This window comes from Pogoniulus pusillus, chromosome Z, assembly GCF_015220805.1.
Source record: "Pogoniulus pusillus isolate bPogPus1 chromosome Z, bPogPus1.pri, whole genome shotgun sequence".
Taxonomy (NCBI): domain Eukaryota; kingdom Metazoa; phylum Chordata; class Aves; order Piciformes; family Lybiidae; genus Pogoniulus; species Pogoniulus pusillus.
Genome location: NC_087309.1, coordinates 88,579,215 through 88,599,608, shown reverse-complemented (window position 1 = coordinate 88,599,608; position 20,394 = coordinate 88,579,215). Strand labels below are relative to the sequence as shown.

At 48.5% G+C, this 20,394-nt stretch overlaps 1 protein-coding gene across 3 annotated transcripts; it reads left to right on the top strand.

Annotated features, from left to right (window-relative positions):
* The first annotated feature begins 468 nt into the window (after positions 1-468).
* Positions 469-11,516, top strand: LIPG (lipase G, endothelial type). 3 transcript variants are annotated; one of them, XM_064140281.1, is made up of 10 exons: positions 469-719; positions 868-1,052; positions 1,816-1,995; positions 2,600-2,711; positions 3,816-4,040; positions 5,006-5,248; positions 6,289-6,409; positions 6,947-7,165; positions 8,208-8,300; positions 9,949-11,516. In XM_064140281.1, exons 1-10 carry the CDS (start codon positions 623-625, stop codon positions 9,968-9,970), a joined length of 1,497 nt encoding a protein of 498 aa, XP_063996351.1. In that variant the 5' UTR covers positions 469-622; the 3' UTR covers positions 9,971-11,516. The 3 variants fall into 3 exon arrangements, with proteins under 3 accessions (XP_063996351.1, XP_063996350.1, XP_063996352.1); XM_064140280.1 differs by having other exon boundaries at positions 8,208-8,315; XM_064140282.1 differs by lacking the exon at positions 5,006-5,248 and having other exon boundaries at positions 8,208-8,315.
* The last annotated feature ends 8,878 nt before the right edge of the window (positions 11,517-20,394 follow it).

Sequence of the window (20,394 nt, the reverse complement as noted above, 5' to 3'; positions counted from 1 at the left end):
AGTGTGTTTAGAGAAGGGCAATGAAGTTGGTGAAGGGCCTGAAGAGCAGGTCCTGTGAGGGGCAGCTGAGGGGAGGCCTGCTGGCTCTCCATCACTTCTGACAGGAGGCTGCAGCAGGTAGGGCTTGCCCTTTTCCTTCAGGTAACAAGTGACAGCACAAGAAGCTGCAGCGTGGGAGGCTCAGCTGGGGCAGGATAGGGAAGTTCTTCACTGAAGGGTTGCCAGCCCTGGACCGGGCTGCTCAGGGCGGTGGCTGTAGCGGCAGAGATGTGGTGCTGAGGGACACGATGTAGCCCCAGCCCCGGCGGTCCCGGGTGACGCCGCAGCTCTTCCCCAGCCCCAGCCGCCCCCGCCCCGCTCCCGCCACCCCCGCGGCCAGCGCAGGGTCCCGTCCCGCCACGCGCCCCACAGGCCCCGCCCAGCGCCGCGCCCACGCGCCCCGTGACGTCACGGGAGGGTGTGCCCAGTCCGAGCCGCGCTCGGTGCCGGCGCCGCAGGGACAGCCCCATCGGGCCACGAGCACCGCCCCGCGCGGGCCCTTAAAGGGCCCCGCCGCCCGCCTGCCCGCGCCCGTCCGTCCGTCCGCCCGTCCGCGCCGCCGGTCCCTCCGTCCCGCCGAGCCATGAGGCAGCTCGCCCTGCTGCTCTGCGCCGCCCTGACAGGCTGCACCGCGGCGCGGCTGGCGGAGCCGGCGCTGCGGGCAGGAGCAGAAGGAAGAGGTGGGTGAGCACGGTCCCACGTGAGATGGGGTTGGGATGGGTGGTGGGCAAGGAGCCGGTTTATTCATCTCCCGGTTGAGGCTGAAGCTCAAGTGGTGGGTTCAGAGCTGGTTTTGGCTCAGCATTGAAGTCCGCCGCTGGTTTGCAGAGGGTCCCATCACCGAGCCGCTGGAGCGTGCGCCGGCAGCCAAGCCGCCAGTCAAGTTCAATCTCCGCTCCTCGTCGGACACCGAGGAAGATGGTTGTGCGCTCACCGTTGGCCACCGCGACTGTTTGGAGGACTGCAGATTCAACGTGACGGCGAAAACCTTCTTTATCATCCACGGCTGGACGGTAAGTATGGAGGGTGGATCCCGCCCTGCTCAGGACGATGCTCGAGGTTCTGTCTATCCACTTAGAGGGAGAAAACGTAGATTGTTCCTGTGGAGTATGTGGGATTTGGGATGACTTTTTGTGTTTTGAGCGCCTTGGCTTCCTAGCATTTGGCACCTGAGACCTCTGGAGTAAAGTAATGTGGGCCCTACTCTGTAAAAGTGCTGCAGATCGCTTCATACCTGCATGTGGTATGCCTTTGACTTTGAGCTCTTCCCTAAAATCCAACTAAGTGACATCTTCGAAGGTGGCATTTGGCTGGATGAACATCTGGACTTTAACTGCATGCCCACGATCTTCATTTCTGCTCACTGATAAAGAAACAGAGGGCACACAAGCTTTATCAAGCTTTCTTCTCCTGCGTTTGATGTGGCCCAGCGTGTAGCACCAAGGCGACTTATCAACTCCGCCAGGGCTTTCTGCAAACAATGGTGCCAGGGCTGGGAAATAATGTTGCAATCCATCAGAATTTCTGAAACTCCGAGGAGAAGAGTGATAAGGTGATGTGGAGCAAACGCCTCCCCTCCTGCCTTAAAAGGCAAAGTGGCTAATTACAGCCACAGCCTCCTGAAACCTGTTTTTCTTACACCATGAATGCAGCACCAAGAAGTGGTGAGGCTTGTAGAGGAGCAGCACGGAGCTGGAGAACCGCATGTAAATGATACACAAATAACTTCACTGTGATGTGTGATCTGGAAACCAGCACCTGAATCTCTTTTTTCAGATGAGTGGCATGTTTGAAACCTGGCTGGGTAGCTTAGTGTCTGCCCTTCAGGAGAGGGAGAAGGATGCCAACGTGGTGGTGGTGGACTGGCTGACGCTTGCCCACCAGCTGTATACTGATGCTGTGAACAACACACAGATCGTGGGGAAGAGCATCGCAAGGCTGCTTGACTGGTTGCAGGTAACACCACTTAAAGCTGCTGTTGTAATGCTCCATGAAGGACCTGTTGCATAAGGGAATGGAGCTCCAATGCTCTGGTGTAATCCCAACCCCAAGGCTTGGTGGGGTGATGCCTCAGAGCTAAGGTGGCGCACTCAGCCTTTGTGCGAGCCCTACCATGTGTTCCTGGGAGATGCCACTCTGTGGCGTGCTTGGATCAGTGGTGTTAAAGCAGACTTCAAACTTCAGGAGTCCTGTCTCAGCAATGTGAACTCAGGAGTTAGGGTTCAGTGTCAGTGTTGGATTGCCAAGAAGGTGGCAAAGGAGGTCCGTGATGCTGTATTTGGACCTTTAGCCAGTACTGAGGCGTGTTAGCAGCTCCATGGGGAAAGGCTGGTCCAGGTTCTGCTTAAAGAACATCATAACTGGGGTCGGAAGCTGGGTGTTGTGGTTGGAGGCAAGCCACAGGTGCAACCCAAACCATTCTACTTGCTTTGAAATAAATAACAAAGCATTTTTCACTTCTTATGTCTTAGAATTGGACCAGACTCCTGCAGGGAGGGGTGGTGCCAGATGCTTTGAAAGCTATGAGAGGCAAATGATGTGTTTTTTTTTTCCCTTGCAGGAGAACCCCCTCTTCAAGCTTGAGAATGTCCACCTGATCGGGTACAGCCTCGGTGCCCACGTCGCTGGCTTTGCTGGTAACCATGTCCATGGGACAATAGGCAGAATTACAGGTGAGTAGTTTTTTAAAGCACCTTTCCTGAGTGTCAGTGAGTTTCCTTGAAGAGGCTTATTTCATGTGTTGCTGCAACATTCTTTTGGGCTTGCTTACTCAGAAATGATGAGTTTCCTACCTGTGATGGCCGTAGGTCTTTTCACATGAGAAAGTTTGAACTGTAGATATGAAAAGCCTTTCAGAGGACAGCCTTGATACTGAGTGTATTTGAAGTTAAATATTGCTTCAAAGCAAGTCCAGCTGAAGCTCTTACTATCCACATTCTAAGCCTCTGAATGAAACTAGTTTTGTCATTATGCTTATAAACTCAGTGGAAGTGAGAGCTGTTGAGTGCTCTTTGTCCCATGGGATGTCTGGTCAGATGCCCCTCCACCCCCTACCCCAACCCTCATTCTGAAAATACCTCAAAGTGCTGCTGACTCCAGAAGCTGATTTCCACATATGAGAACTCTGGGCATAGTACAGAGGGTTGCATGAAGCATTTAAATGGAGTAAGAACTCCTCAGTTACTACCAATATTTGTCTGTGTTTACTTAAGCAGGAAAATCTCCTGACAGTCAAGTTGGGGAAGGATTCAGGATCACAGCTGCAGGTTGTGGGAAAGGCTCAGAGGTTAACAGAAGGTCTCAAACCCATCACAGGATCTCAGATGCAGGGATTACCTGGCTGCTGCTTAAACTTGTCTTAGTCCCTCCATATGCGAGGTCTGAAAATGGATTAAATGCTGCCAAGGCAGCTTTGGCTACAAGTGGTCTCTGTGGGGTGCTGGACCTCATCTGGTGTTTGCCCATCTGCTGTGTCTTGAAGTATCTCTTTGCTGTGACCTAGCATAGACTCATTGCTTCCAGTGGTGAATCTGAAGCCATTGTTGCAGGGCACTGGTGCTACTGGTGAGTTGTGTTGCACCAAAAGTGTGCGACATCTTCATGTGTTCCCTCAGTGAGCCCACAGTAAGAAGATATTAGGGATGGTGTCGGCAATGAGGCAGGGGCTGTTGGTGCAGCGCTTGATCAGAAGGGCTGCTGGCAGCAGATTCCTGGCTATATTGTGTGAAATAACCCAGTTTCTTACCTGGCATCCTGTGCACTGTCTCCAACACCAGGCTTAGATCCAGCTGGCCCAATGTTTGAAGGGGTGGACCCTAGCAAGCGCCTCTCCCCTGATGATGCCAGCTTTGTGGATGTCCTTCACACCTACACAAGGGAAACACTCGGTGTGAGCATCGGGATCCAGATGCCTGTAGGCCACGTTGACATCTACCCTAACGGGGGAGACTTCCAGCCTGGCTGTGGTTTGAGTGATGTCTTGGGAGCGATCGCCTATGGCAGTAAGTTCTCATCATGTATTTTTGCCTCTAGTTAATCCTGGCTCCTCATTAGTAGACTTGGCTTGATGGTGCAGGATGATCAGAGAAAACTTTTTCCTTCTAAACTGTGTCTATTACTGGATATAGCTGCCAGAAACAGGACTTAGTTATGATTCATGGAAGCCTTTTGGTAGGAAAATACCTTGAAAGATCATCAACCCAAATGTTTAACCCACTGCTGCCAAGTCCACCATTGAGCCATGTCCCTCAGCACCATGCCTATACGGCTTTTAAATTACTCCAGGGAAGGGAATTCAGCCACCTCCTTGGTAGCCTGTTCCAGTTTTTGAGAGCACTGCCAGTGAAGAACTTTCTTCTTGCGTCTAACCCTGGTCAACTTGAGGCCATTTCCTCATGTCCTGTCACTTCTTAATTGAGAGAAGAGACTAAACCTCCATGTAACTGCAACCTCCTTTCAGGGAGCTGTAGTGAGCCAGAAGGTCTTCCCTTAGCCTCCTTTTCTCCAGGCTAAACAACCACAGGTCCCTCACCTGCTCCTCATAAGACTCTGCTCAGATCCTTCACCAGCTTTGCCACCGTCCTCTGGACACATTCCAGCACCTTAATGTCCTTGGAGTGAGGGTCCCAAAACTGAACCCAGTACTTAAGGTTTGGCCTCACCAGTGCTCCATACCGGGGAAAAGAAACTTCAGTTGAAAGCCTGGCCATGAGCTGTGATGTCTCATGCTGGTTCTAGAGTCTTCTTAACAGCTGTCTTCCTGGCAGAGACTAAGTGACTGGTTCTCTTCAAGTGTCTCCCACATGAGCAGGACCTTCTGAATTGCTACTGTCTGAAAAATATTCAAGTCCAGCCATGCCCAGCTTATGTTGGGCTACCAAAAGGCAGCGCTCACTATGTCTTAGCCAGCTGCTGGGGTGACAAATGCTTAAACAAAACCTATTCCTTTGCGACTCTGCTCCTGTAGCAATTGGAGAAGTTGTTAAATGTGAACACGAGCGGTCTGTGCACCTCTTCGTGGACTCTCTGGTCAACCAAGACAAGCAGAGCTTCGCCTTCCAGTGCACTGACTCCAGTCGCTTCAAGAAGGGCATCTGCCTGAGCTGCCGCAAGAACCGCTGCAACGGCATCGGCTACAACGCCAGGAAGACTCGGAACAGGAGGAACAGCAAGATGTACTTGAAAACAAGAGCAGACATGCCATTCAAAGGTATGCTTCCCCTCCTAGGAAGACTCACAGATTAGAAGGGACCTCTGCAGATCATCCAGTCCAACCTTTGCTGCTAAAGCAGGGGCACCCACAGCAGCTTGCATAGCATCACAGTAGCCAGCTGGGTTTGGAAGCTCTCCAGAGAAGGATACTCCATAGCTTCTCTGGGCAGCCTGCCCCAGGCCTCCAGCACTCTGACACCAAAGAGGTTTCTCACATTCAGATTGTGCCCATTGCCCCTTGTCCTGTCACTGGGTACCACTGAAAAAATTCTGGGCCCATCCTGTGGTTCTTGCCTTCCAGCTTTTAGCTCTCACCAAGCTAACCCCCACCTTATGCTGCTCTTCTCCAAGGCTCAACAGCCCCACATCTCAGTCTCTATTTGCAAGAGATGCTTCATTTCCCTCCTCATCTTTGTAGCCCTTTGTTGGACACCCTAGCATTTCCCTGTCCGTGTTGAACTGGGAATCCCAGAGCTGGACACAATACTCTACATGTGGCCTCACTAGGGCAGACTAGAGGGGAAGGAGAACCTCCCTCTAAACTGCTGGCCACACTCTTAATGCATCCCAGAATACCATTAATCTTCTTGGCCAGAAGAGCACACTGCTGGCTCATGGTTTACTTGTTGTCCAAGAGCATAGCCACATCATCTCCGAGAGCAGAATCAATGCTGGATGAGTTGAGGAGTGGAGCAGCAACATCACCTCAAAGCGGTGCAGTGCCGGGCAGTAATCTTTTGCTGTTATCTGTATGCTCTGCTGCCCTGTGGCATTGCTGGGGTCCATCCTCCATAAGGACCAGGAGCAAGACCACAGTTCACACATGTCATACTTGCAAGAAGAACAGTGTAAGGTCTGAGGAGCCTTCCCCGCAGTTGGACCTGCTGCTGTTGTGCAGATGTCAACTTTTATCTTCACTAGAAGAAAGCAGTTGTTGATGTCTCAGTGAAGAACAGCCTATTTCACAAAGAGTGGTGCTGATCCACATTGTCTCTCAACAAAGCTGGTTCCATTTATACTCTCCTTGTTTCTCTGCAGTCTACCATTATCAGATGAAAATGCATGTCTTCAGCTACAACACCTTGGGAGAGGTGGACCCTACTTTCTCTGTCACCCTTCATGGCACCAATGGAGATTCTGAACCACTCCCTCTAGAAATGTAAGTAAGTCTGTTGTGTTCACCTACAAAGGCCCCTGTGACTAGACCAAGAGGCATCATTGTCTTTTCTCTCTGATAACACTAGCCTAGCAGCCATCACCACTCAGAAAAAAACCTTAGTTACAATTTATTGCTGAGAGAGCTCTCTGTGCCCAATCCTCTACAGTTTAACCTCCGCAGCTCATTGTTGAAGTACTTTTTTTCCACTTCTCCTTGCTACCTGTTGGACATAGTCTGAAAACACCCATATCTCTGGAGGTGTTGTTTGACCTCCTTTAGCCTCTCCCAGAAGAAACACAAGGCAGGAAATACACCTTTAAGCAATGGAAGGATGGCTGAGCCAAATGTGTGATGTATTGTATTGAACCACCTATCTAAGCTCACTTTCTTCACTGTAATCAGTAATTAAGTGGTGACAGTTGAACGTAGGGCACTTGATAAGGTGCAAAGAGCTCTGTTTGCCTTCTTGCATGAAATGAATGAGCACCTGGCATGCTTCCATCAGGAAGAAACCTTGAGGCTCTGCTTGTCTTTCAGGCTTGATCAAATTGGCCTCAACGCTACTAACACCTTCCTGGTCTATACTGAAGAGGACATGGGTGAACTACTGAAAATAAAGCTCACCTGGGAGGGAACATCTCAGTCGTGGTATGATCTGTGGAAAGAGCTGAAGAGCTACTGGTACCGACCTGTGAAGGCTGTCCAGGAGCTGCATGTTAGGCGTATACGTGTGAAATCAGGGGAAACCCAGCAGAGGTGAGAACTGAGCTAGGCTGTGTCTGAGCTGATGCCAAACTGCCACCAAAAGGAGGAATATTCTGAACCTAGCAATTAAAGTTGGGGTTCTGAACTTGTTACCCTGAACTGTCTTCCATTTTACAGCATCACTAGCTCCTAATGCAATGCTTTGGGTCCAGCACTCCTGCAGTGAGCAGAAGCAATGTTCCTTCATGGTGTAGGCTGAAAACCTTCAGCATGGGGCTACATACTAGGCTTTAAGCAGAACTAGTTGCTGCATTTCAGATCTGGGATGTTCTTTAGCTTCATTTAGCTGTTGTGATTGTGTCTTGCCTGCCTTTGGAGACTAGTTCTGCTTTAAGACTAAATCAGCCTTCTTCAAGATGGTTTAGATTGTACCTGAAAGGGTTAAAACACTGACAGCACCAAAAATACAGAAAAGTAGGTGGGTGTGGCTGTTAGCTACAGTCATAACATGATAATTTGGCTCAATCTAGACCTAAAACTGCAACCAATAATGTGGTGACACAAACTTCTTAAGCACTGTAGTGCTGCTTCTGAGATGTCTAACTGGAAAGCTACCTGAGCATCCAACAAGCAGTAGATCTGCTCAGCACTTGGCACTGCACTCCCAAATGCTGTGTTAATGTTGGCCTGAAGCCAACTCAGAGCTGCCAAAGAAGAAGAGTTGATTTTGACAATTTCCCACATTTCTCAGAGCTTCAAATAAGCATCACTTAGCATTTGTGGAGTATTCTGCATGCTGGTTGTGCTTTTGTCAAGGGTTAGGGCTTGGCTGGCCCACAGACAAATGACAGGAGAACAAACTGAGCCACAGGGGTAGGAAAAGCAAATTCCCCTCCCACCCCCCCCCCGAAATGTTAAAAGCGAGAAATAAACCAGCCATTCAGCAGGCTAAGGGGCTGTCAAGATATGTCACAGGAAGCATGTCACATCAAACAAGCGGTCCTAGAATGATCTGCAATCTGTATGACATGGGTATTTTTGTCAATCATGGAGAAAACAGGTGCCTTTCTTGAAATCTAATTCCTCCTCCTAGGTTTGCTTTCTGTGTGGAAGATTCCCAGCTAACCAGCATATCTCCTGGTAAAGAGCTCTGGTTTGTGAAATGCACAGAGGAGTGGCAAAAAAGGTGGGAGCAAAGCAGGTAAAAAGTCATGTCAGGTGCATAAGGCTGTGCTGGGGTGAATAGAATGGTGGGGGATTTTTTTGTTTGTTTAGATTGCTGGAACCTCCTTTTTCAGAAAAAAAAATGATCTCCAGCCCAAGATTCCTAATTGTTAGTGGTAGCTAAAGGCATAAGTGAAAATTAAGTCTATGTGATATTATCCTCAGTTCTGATCTTGATTTGTCATCTTGTACCTTTCCATTGAATTGGAGATCATCAGGTGGGAAGGGACCTCAAGGATCATCTAGTCCAACCTTTCACAGGCAAAGCATGGTCTGGATAAGATGGCCCAGCATCCTGTGCAGCTGAATCTCAAAACTGCTCAGGGCTGGGGACTACCAAGCTGGTGTAAGACAGTATTTGGGCCTAAAGGACCTGTCTCTTTGTTGTTGTGGTATACCTTAAAAATGAGGTGCTGCCAACACTCAAGATCCATGCAGTGGTGGAGAGCTGCTTTACAGGCATCTGTTCGCTGGGAGAGCAGATGGAGAAAGATTATTTGGTAGAAGATTCTGAGCTGTCAAGAAACCTCTTGATTAAAGTTTGACCCAAACTGCACAAGCAAGATTCAACTGAGGACTTGCTGTGGTTTTAAACTCCTGACTCCTACCACTTTATCTCCAGCTATGCTAATTTCTTCTGGCTCAGGACAGTGCAGACTGGGCCATTACCGGAGCATCCCAGCCCTGCTTAACCTCTGAGGGACTTTCCAGACACCTAGGATCAGTCCTCAGAGCATGACTTCTGGTAAGGCTGGTCCCAGCAGTGACAGCCTGATTGCTTCAGAGTGCCTCTGGTCATGTTTTGAATGAATCATTGTTCATCTCACTAAATGCTGGCTTCCTTCAGGTGAAGCCCAGCCTTTTGGCCTCTCTTAGATTTCAATTTGTAAACTTAAAGCTTTTTTACTTCTAGTCCAGAGAAAAAATGCTTGCTAGGGCTAGCAAAGCCCCATGGAAGTCATGGGACTTTGCACAGCCCTCTTGGACTGGAGACCTCAGCTCAAAAACATAAGCTGGTACCCTTCCAGGTTTGGCAGAGGCCAGCAAGCTATGTTACGTGCAGTAGCAAACACTGCTGTGAATGAAACCCCTGTGTGAAAACTTTTTGCTCTGCCACAGGTCTCAAATGATTAAGTAAATATTGCTGCAGGTACAATAAAAGGCTGTGTTGATACTCAGTAACCCCCATAAAACAGAATTGATGGCAGATGTGCCCTTCCTGCTTACTCCTCCTTTTGCATGAGGTGGAAGAGCAGATCTCAGTTTTGTGGTTTCTGGCAATTACTTGCTCTGCAGCTTTCCACCCCTGCCCAGTCACTGAAGGATGACAGTTCCCTACTTGGAGACTGAGTCTGCAAACATCTGTCCGCCTTGAATGGAGGTGAACTGGCAAAGTCTAGCATCAAGACCTGTCATTTTTGTTTTCAAGCCTACTTTAGTGCATAATGTTCCTTCAGGCTCTCATTAAGTTGCTGCTGGGGAAAGTGCTGCTTTGACAGGACAAAATACCAATCTGTGCTGTCTAAGCCTGTTCTTACTGCCCAGAGAGTCTTTATTACTCCTCACAACTGCTGCATTTAACTTGGCTTTTTTTCCTTTGCTATTTCCAGATCTGTCTCAAATATGCTCTGAAGATTTCTCTAAAGATGCTCGACAGAGCAGCCTAGATATATGAAGACCACACAGGTGGCAAGAAAAATCCATCTTGGTAGCACTTAAAGCAACTAACTCTTCAGGACAAACCATCTTGGATCAGATGCAAGAATCTGAGGAGAGCAACTGATGTACTGTGGTCCTAGACCTAGAGTAACTAATAACTATGTTCTCCCACCCCTAAGGAGCCTGGTTTGTGCATTTAACTTTACCCTGACCTGCTACATGCTGTGTTTCCTGCCCTGCTCCAGTTAACCAGAGCTATGGAAGAGATCTTCAGAGATCTAAACCTCAGCAATGATCTTCTGGTTTGCCTACCAGTGGAGTTGAGAAGATAAACCATGCTAACTGCCCATCAGACTGCTGGTGATGGAGCTGCCAAGAACAAGCTAGCATCTAACACAAGAATTACCATGGATCAAATAGCACTATGGGAAACACAGGTCAAGCATGGGGAGGTTGTTCAGGGAAGGAATGGGGATAAGCACAATGCCACTTAGCTTCAAATTGTCCTTCGCTTGCCTTTAAAAATAATCTGCTCTGTGTCTGGCTGATACCAGAACCTCTATATATTACCTTATGAGAAGGTAGTACTCTGTCCTTCCTCTTCCTAGAGCAGGAGAAGGTGCAGGTGGTAGGTGATGGGTGGTGGAGATGGCAGGTGATGGTGCAGCTGCATGGTTATGGTGTTGGCAGCTGCTCCTTGCTCCCCAGGCAGTGTCTGCAGCAAGACTGCCCCATCCTGCTTGCTGATCTCCTGATAGGAGGCAAATGGCATCTGCCCTTCTGCTGACCATAGAGGAGGAGGAAGGTAATGAACCATACTGCTTCAGAAAAGCTTTGCACCACTCCTTTTAACTACTGTGGATACACTGACCTCTGTTCAGATGCTGTTGTAGTACCAGTGCAGAATTAAGACCTTGTTTTTGTGCAACATATTTAACTGAGCCAAGCAGACAACATCCTACCCTCATGGCCTCATCTTGGTTGGATCGCCTGGTGCCAGGTTAACTTGGCTTTGCTCAGAGTCTGACAGACCTCACACCTGTCCTGTTGGCTACAGCAGAGTGGACCTTGTCAGAAGTGAGTTACAGGTGATTTTGTGTTTTCCTTTCTGGGAGAAGACTTGGTATAACAACTTTAAAACTTTTGGCGTGCAGAAAGGCAGTTGTAAAACGTAGTTGTTCTGAAGGCTGATCAAGTCCTTCCGAGGCCTGCAGCTCTGAGGTTTTGTAGAGCTTCAATCCAACCACAGCAAGCACCCTTGGAGATCTTTTTATTGTTATTTTCCATGGTTTTATGCAAAGGCTTCAAGAACTGAAGCCTTTGATACCTGTGACTTGTCACCGTGCCATACTTAGAGTGGTGTCAAAGCCCTGTTTGTATATTGTGGATTTTGTATGACTTAAAACATAATTTATTTCTCCTGTTGTACATATGTAAAGTTTTAAACTTTTTTGGGGTTTAACAGTTTTTATAAGCCTTACAACAAGAAAAGAATAAAATGCTTTATAAAAAAAAAAAATCACTGCAGTCCTGTTACTGCTCTGCCATGAACTTTCATGTGCATTGACCAGAACAGCCTCTAGCCATCTTGACTCTCTTCTGAAGATCACTGAGACCAGCAGAAAGAGGACACAAAGGCAGAGCAGGAGCCAGAGGGATGTCTCTATCCAGCATGGAGTTCCAGCACGGTGAGGATTGAAAGAGACCTCTGGACATTGATCCAGCCCAATGTCCCTGCTGAAGCAGGGGCTCCCACAGCAACTTGCCCATGACCACACTGTCATAGAATCAACCAGGTTGGAAGAGACCTCCAAGATCATCCAGTCCAACCTATCATCCAGCCCTGTCCAGTCAACTAGACTATGGCACTAAGAGCCTCATCCAGGCTTTATTTTTTTTTGTCCTGGTGCATCTGGAATCTCTCCAGCAAAGGAGACCCTACAACCTCTCTGTATCCAGGCCCAGTACTCCATTACCCTCAGAGTTCCTTCCAAGTCCGGCCCAGGCTGTGTTGATAAGTTGGCCTTGCATTTTAGTGCCTGAGATGCCCATCCTACAACAGCACAGGTTTACTTCCAGCTTTGCCAGCAGTAAGGACATAATTTCAACAATGACTAAAGGATGTTGGGTTTTTTTTTTTTGTTTGTTTGGATTTTTTTGGGCAGGATGACTGTTGCAAAATAAAACAAAAAATCCCTGTTTGGATATCAGAAGAGGACTCTTCTGTCTGACCCTACCCCATAGTGGCTGTTGTTATAGAGTAGCTTGGGTTGGAAGGGACCTTTAAAGCTTGTCTAGTCTCACCCCTCTGCAGTGGTGCCAGGGTAGATTCAGCAGAGGGATGAGGAGGCTGTTTGGTGCTTTTAGAGACCCCAGAGCTAGAAGGATTTGGTTTGAGTTTGGTTTTGTTTTCAGATGTTTTCCTGTGGGCAAGCAATTGTGCAAAGCAATGGGGATACTGATACCAGAAGTCCTTCCAGCCATCCAGGGTTCATTTTTTTGCTACCAACTCCTGAAGTGCAAGGGCTGGTGCCTCTTGCGTGTGATTGGAGCAAAAAGGTAAGAGAAAAGGGCCTCATGTTGCAGCAGGGGAGTCTTAGGTTAGATATTAGGAAAATCATTTTTCCCAGAAGGGTTGTTAAGGCCTGGCCCAGGCTGCCCAAGGAGGTGGTGGAGTCCTCATCCCTGGAGGGGTTTCAAAGCTGTGTAGATGAGGGGCTGAGAAACATGGTTTAATGGTGACCTGGCAGTGTTGGATTAACAGTTGACCTTAATGATCTTAAAAGTCTCTTCCAACCAATGCAATTCCTCATTCTCCTGCTAGGGCAAGCAGGTGCTGACCCCTTTCACATGCTGCTGCTCTCTAGGGAGAAAGTGCTCACAGGAGATGAGGAACAGGTTGCCATACTTTCACATCCATGGACAGCCCCTTGAGACATCTGACCCTTCACACAGCAGATGTGGGCTCCCCAAAATATCTAAAGGGTGATGGCCAGGAGGTTGGGGGCAGACTCTTTTCAGTGGTGTCCAGGGGCAGGACAAGATGAAATAGCCATGAACTGGAACCCAGGAAGTTCCACCTGAACAGGATGAGAAAATTCATTGGTGTGAGGGTGCTGGAGGCTTGGAGCAGGCTGCCAAGACGGGTTGTGGAGCCTCCTTCTCTGGAGAGATTCCAACCCCAGCTGGCCATTGTAATGCTGGGCAAGCTTCTGTGGGTACCCCTGCTTAAGCAGAAGGGTTGGACTAAAATACATCCCTCCTCCTGCTCCATACGTTGAGGCTAAAATCACACCTCCTGGCACATGCCCAGGCATCCCTGCATAGCTCCCCTCATCAGGAGTTTGGTTGTGTACTGGACAAATGAAAAACCAAAGAGAAGGAGGCATATTCCTGAAGGCTCCAATGAATTTATGAGCAGCAGGAGCACCTCCCAGATCTGTGCCAGGCAGGGTTGAGGCAGCAGGCTGAACATGCTGTGGGGCTGACCCCTGTGCTCTAAGCCTGTTGCCATCCCCTCCTCCCCCAGGTTTATTTGAGATTGCTTTTTCACCACCACTCCATTCAGGCCCCACCAAAGGTCAGGCTGGGTCTCTGGAGGAACAATACACCCCACAGGAATGCTTTACAGCCCGCCTCGCATCCTACCCAGGGCTGCTCCAGCTCCACCATCCGAGTGCAAACATCGGCAGTAATGCACCAAGTCCACCTCAGCACCTCTACTTCTGGAGGTAAGTTGAATACCAAATCTGTTTGGAGTCGGCTTCTGTCCCTTTTCCTGGTGTACCACCAACTTTCTTGCCAGTGCTGTTAGACAGGTTGACAGAAACCGCAGAATCACGGAGCGGTTTGGGTTGCAAGGGACATTTAAAGCACATCCTGTCCAACTCCTCCAGCAGTGAGTAGGGACATCTTCAAGCAGTCCCTGACACAGCTGTCTTACAGGGACTTTCCAAGCTATGAAAGCCTGGCAGAATGAATTCAACACAATTCCCATGCATGGGAAGAGAAAGAACAGGCAATCCTCTCTGAGACAAGGACAGCACATTCTTCCCTGCTGAAACAACGAGGCAACCCCACACTGCCAGGTAAAGGCTTTCATCCACCCCCAAAAGCTGCCTTGCCAAGAGATGACCACAACCAGCCCAGACACCCAAGATCCTGCTCCTTGAGATGCAACGAGTTGTAATTTTACGCCCGCTCAGAAGCCAGCATTCCAACATAAATTATACAGCTCATTGCCTTCCTGGAGATCCCATCCAGGCCAGCAGCAAACACAAAGAGCCTGGCAACTTTAGCAAATGCATCCTGAAGTATCAGGAGACCTCATGCTGCTCAGAGGGATGGGTGAAGCAGCTTGACCCAGAGGTGACCCGAGTTTCAAACGAAAGTCAGAGAGCTTTTTACTTGCTCAGTTACTGATTTTTCCTTACCTCTGTCCTTGCTGGTTTCACACCTGTTCCACAAAGCCTTAGGATGTTTATGGCAGAGTTCATAAAGAAGACACAAAGGGCAAATGCTCTGAATCCCTCTCTTCTGATCTATCTTGCAATAAGATTGAAATATGAGGAAAAGGGACCCATAAAAATAAGGTTTTCCAGGCCTCACTGCTCTACCTCTCTTCACCAGCCGTCCCAATGATTGCAAACAGGCAAACCAGCTCAAAGTTAGAAATGACACAAGATTTGGACCAAACCTGAAGGCAAATCGGGTTGGTCTCATTACTTCCCCCCTCCCTTTCCATGTGGCTCTCCCTATCCTGTTTTTGGCTGAAACCAGATGTATCCTCCAGCTTTGCTGGAGCTGAGCAACTAGAGCTGAAAACAGTCTTCCTCCCATGCCATAAAATCTGCAGATGCTGATAAGAAGAAGATTCTTGTTCTGCAGATCTCTCTGAAGCAGCCAAATCTGCTGTGTCTTTGAATAACCCATTAAAGCTGGAGCATGTATTCTGTATGCCTTGCAAGACAGAGACCTTCCAAGGACAGAAGCCAAAGCACCAGTTGGCTAATAAAGCCTCTAGATTTCAGAATGGTGGATTTATCTGGTCTACAGGTGACTAGGGTTATTCAGAGAGCTTTATGCAAAGAGCTTATCATGTTGGCTTTACTTTTGAGGAACATGAACGCATGTGATGGTCCATCACTAACCTGCATCAACGCAACTAACTCCAGAGCACACACGAAGAAAGCTTGGAAGTGAAAGCTCCATGATCAGGCAAGGCTGTGGTCCTTGGTGCCTTAACATGCAAATAACTGAGTTCAGAGACAGCAAAATCAAGTGAAGGAACAAGGACATGACAGCTTTGCTTTAACAGTGCTACACAAGTCAATGACAAACTTCAGATGCCTTGACCATGGCAAGAGGTCAAGGCATGTGCCAGAGGAGTGCATTGTCTTATTTTCTGAGCAGAAAAACAGCTGAAGAGTTTCTTCTGCTTACTGAAGATTTCTTGTACTTGCTGCCCGGGGAGGTGGTGGAGTCGCCGTCCCTGGAGCTGTTCAAGGCAGGGTTGGACGTGGCACTTGGTGCCATGGTCTAGCCTTGAGCTCTGTGGTAAAGGGTTGGACTTGTTGATCTGTGAGGTCTCTTCCAACCCTGATGATACTGTGATACTGTGTCTGCACACCCTCATACACATGTAATATTGCAGAAGGTGAAGGGCATGGCAGCATAACTGGAGGATCTCTATGAGGAGGAAAGGCTGAGAGACCTGGGGCTGGTGAGCCTGGAGAAGAGCAGCCTCAGAGGACATCTGATTAATTCTCAGTAAAGGATAAACGGTGCAGAGCAAGAGGATGGGACCAGACTCTTGTCAGTGGTTCCCAGAGGCAGGACAAGGGCCAACAGACAAACTGGAATCCAGGAGGTTCTATCTGAACAGGATGAGAGACTTGTTTGTCGTGAGGATGCCTGAGCCCTGGAGGAGGCTGCCCAGAGAAGCTATGGAGTCTCCTTCTCTGCAGAGCTTCCAAACCCAGCTGGCCATTGAGATGCTGGGCAAGCTGCTGTGGGTGCCCCTGCTTTAGCAGGGGGGTTGGACTGGATGATCTCCAGAGGTCCCTTCCCACCCCCATCATGCTGAGATTAAAAGGGGCAGAATGACTCCTAATGTTTTGGGTTTTTTTTTTTTTTTTTTTTTTTTTTTTTTTTTATAGTAGACCATCTACTCTCAGGACATTTACTTACTGTATGTGTTTATCTTCAGGATTTCTGCAAGCAAAGCCAAAGATGCAAAAGCCTTTCCGTGAGTTGTGTCTGCAAAGCTTCCTCCTGTCTGAGCAGTGGTCATTCCACTGTCCTTGTCTCAAGAGCTCTCAACAGCCACTTGTGTACAAGCTGAGGTTCATCCTTCAGGACTTCTGTTGGTGGAATGCTGGTTGGTAGGATATGCACACCAAACACAGGGGCTTTGAGACAGATATCAACAGAAGTTTGGTAGGTTTTAACCACAGAGAGGTGCTGGTCCAGGTTATAGTGACAGAAGCTGACCTGTTACTGGAGCTGAGGAGCATGTGCTCCTGCTAGGTAAAGAGAACACTCTGCACTCTGCAAGACCACCTGCAAAAAGCTTTAATTTACTGAAGTTAAACTTCATGCATTTCCCCACTATTTTTAATTCCCACCATCCTCAGCTACTGGCCTCGACTCCTGTCTGACGTCCAAGCCACAGACTGCCTCCAAACCAGCTCCAATAACAACATCAAAGCCCTGACCTAGGCTGATTCTGCATCCTGGCCAAGAGCTACTTAACAGGACACGCTGAACTTTCTATCTAGTGCATCTTTACAAAGTTGAGCCCAGAAGAGTTCTGTTTTCTCAGGCTGGTCCTAAGATCCTCAGTTAACTTTTGCTTGTTCTCTGAAGTTGTTTCCCCTGCCTAACTGGAAGACCATGAGAAATGAGTGGAGGAAACCTGCCAGTTACGTGGGAGAAGCAGTGAACCTGATTGTATAAATGAAATCAGTGACTGTGAGAGCTGGGGGGAAAGAGGGAAAAAAAAGAGCCGAGAGGGAAAAAATTCTCCAGACACATCAATCTTTCCTTTACTTCTCCTCCTATGACAAGAGCAGTCAGGTAAACTGAGGACAGTATCAGCTAGAGATGACCTTTAGATATCATCCTCTCAAGATAATAATCACTAACACTGTAAATAACTGGAACAGGAGAAAGCAACCAGGAAAATATTTCCACTCTTCCACTCATACCCAAATTGTTTGTTGAAAACCACATTTTGATGACGACCATGTAAATGCAGATCAGGTCCTGGAGCCAAAGACTAGCTCTGCTCTCCATCAGTAGTTCCCAGAAACTATCTAGATGACAACTTTTTGAGTTCATCTGCGTCACCACAGCTCCTCTCACCTTGCAGCTGGTGAAAGACAGACCTGCACCCATAGTTCTGCAGTGGCATCCTGGGGGTGACTCCCACCCATGAGCCACTGCCTCTCCTTGGTAGATTCATATTGATGATCCTCATTGTTTTTTTATGCCAGGTTGTAGAAGAATCAGCATCTTCCACTCTATGTTTGGAAAAATGGTGATCCCATGCTTTTTCTCCAGGGGCCCAAATATTAGCTGGAGAATAAAAAGTCTGAGTGGCTGCTGGTGCAACCCCACCAGCAGTGCTGTGGCTGGGAACATGTCCTCCTCCAGTCCCCGAGCCAAATGTTTCTCAGTCTTTTCCTTCCACTTTCTCTGCTTCCCATTACTCATCCACTACTAACTCCTGTCCTCCATGAAGTTCTGCTCCATCCACCTCACTCAGCCTTACCACTTCCAACACATCCACTGATATGTCATTGCCCAGGATGTTCTTCACACCACCTCAACACAATCTTTGGCCAAAGACAACTTACCTTTCAACTCTCCCCAAAGATTAGTCTACATCTTGAGCACCTCCTCATCTTCTTCCTGTGTGCTCATCCCTCACAGCTGTAACTGCTGGAAAACTTAGATCCCTCTCCCCTTCATTAGCTGAGGAAGGTCCAGGTGTAGAGCATCCAGGATGAGCTTTGATTTACCTGAGGATGAATTGCTTCCACTCTGGAACAGAAACACCATCTCCCGGTGGGTACTTGAGCATCCAAGGTAAGATATTGCTTTAGCCATTGGACATTGTGTACATGGGTTCAGAATCTTTCATCAAAGCTGCTGAGATCAGGATAGTGGGTTTATATGGTTTGTCCTTAAAGATTGAAGGAGGACAGCTTGCCTCAGCCAGACCACCATATACTGCTCCCTTGCCATAACCCTCTGAGTGCTGGAAAGGCTGGAAGAGATGCAGCACCTCGACACTGGTTCAGGTTCCCCAGAGAGGTGTTAGATGCCCCATCACCAGAACGATTCCAGATGAGGTTGTCTGGGGCTATGGACAAACTGCTCTAGTTTTGGATGCCCCTCCTGACTGCAGCGATGGTTGGTCCAGATGAACTTTAAAAATCCCTTCTAACCCAAAATATTCTGTGGTTCCATGAATCTATTTGCAGAGATGCACTCAGAGCTTAGTCTTCTCAATGTGCATCTTCTTCTTGGAGAAGCACAGCTAGGAATCCTTCACTGCCTGCATCTTCTAAAGGCAAACTTCTTTGCTAATCTTCCACAGGTGGGTGGAAGGCACACAGGCATCACTGGGCCCCATCCCTCTTGTCTGACTAACACTGCTGCTGGTCACATTGGCCACCTTCTAAAGCCAATGCAATGAACATCTCCCAGGCAGTGTGGAAGTACCAACCAGGAGCTGTGATAACAGCAGCAGGCACGGTCCACCCAGCCACAGTGGAGGCTGCCAAAGGTCAAGCCTGTTTGCCAAGTATCAGCCCTGTCTCACTGGAACATCCTTTAGGAGATAAATAACATCAGTGACACTTACAGGGATGGATTTATGGATCCTGGCTAGAGCATCCAGGATCAGACATGTCAGGAAAGGCAGGAACAGCCTTTCCTGGAAAGTCCCTGACACAAGCTGGGGTTGCAGTGCTGGTTCCCATGCTGTGCAATCATAATAACAACTTGGGAAGGATCATAGAAGCATAGAATGGTTTTGGTTGGATCTGCAATATCACTGAGTCCAACCTTTACCTTAGCTTTACCAAGGCTGATCACAACATGGTGGAGTTTAGTATTCTGCAGGGTAGAATCAGACCATTGAGTAGAATTGCAACTCTGGACTCTGCAGAACTAACTTTGTGTTCTTCAGGGACATGCTTGCAGAAATCCCACAGGCTAAGGCTCTGGAGGGGAAAGGAGCCCAAGAAAGTTGGCTAATTTTTAAAGACCACTTCCTCCAAGCCCAAGGTAGGTGTGTTCCCCTGAGTAAAAAATCAGGTAGATGTGCTAGGAGACCTGCATGGCTGAGCAAGGAGCTCCTGAAGGAAATCTCAGGGAAGAAAGAAACTTACAATCCATGGAAGAAGGGATTGGTCACTTGGGAGAACTATAGAGAAGTAGTCAGGCCTTGTAGTAAAGCAACAAGGAAGGCCAAAGCCCTCTTGGAACTGAAGCTGGCAAAGAAAGTAAAAGAGAACAAGAAAGGCTTCTTCAAACACATCAGCAGAAAAAGGAAGAACAGGGAAGGTGTTGGGGGGGCACTGCTGAACGAGGAGGCAGCCTTGGTAACTGAGGATGTGGAGAAGGCAGAGCTGCTGAATGCCTTCTTTGCTTCAGTCTTTACACCTAAGGCTGCACTCCCCTATGGACTCCAGACCCTGGATGAAGCAGAGGAAGCCTGGAGGAGGGAATGCTCCCCACTGGTCAGTACAGGCTGGGCCAGGGATCAATTGCACAAGTCCATGGGCCCTGATGGGATGCACCCAAGGGTGCTGAGAGAACTGGCTGAGGTTATCACTCTGCCACTCTCCATCACCTTTGCCAAATCGTGGCAGAGAGGAGAGGTGTCTGAGGACTGGAGGGGAGCCAATGGCACTCCAGTCTTCAGAAAGGGCAAGAAAGAGGTTCCAGGGAACTATAGACCTGTCAGCCTCACCTCCATCCCTGGAAAAATGGTGGAGCAACTCCTGTTGGAGGGCATCTCAAGGCACTTGGAAGAGAAGAAGGTTATCAGGAGTAGTCAGCATGGATTTACCAAGGGGAAGTCATGCTTGACTAACCTGATAGCATTCTATGATGCCATAACTGAATGGGTAGATTCAGGGAGAGCAGTGGATGTAGTCTACTTTGACCTTAGCAAGGCCTTTGACACAGTCTCCCATGACATTCTAGTGAGCAAGCTGAGGAAGTGTGGGATGGAAGAGCAGACAGTGAGGTGGGTTAGGAACTGGTTACAAGACAGAGTTCAGAGGGTGATGATCAATGGTGCCAGATCCAGTTGGAGAGCTGTAAGCAGTGGAGTCCCCCAGGGATCAGTGCTGGGTCCAGTCCTGTTCAACATCTTCATC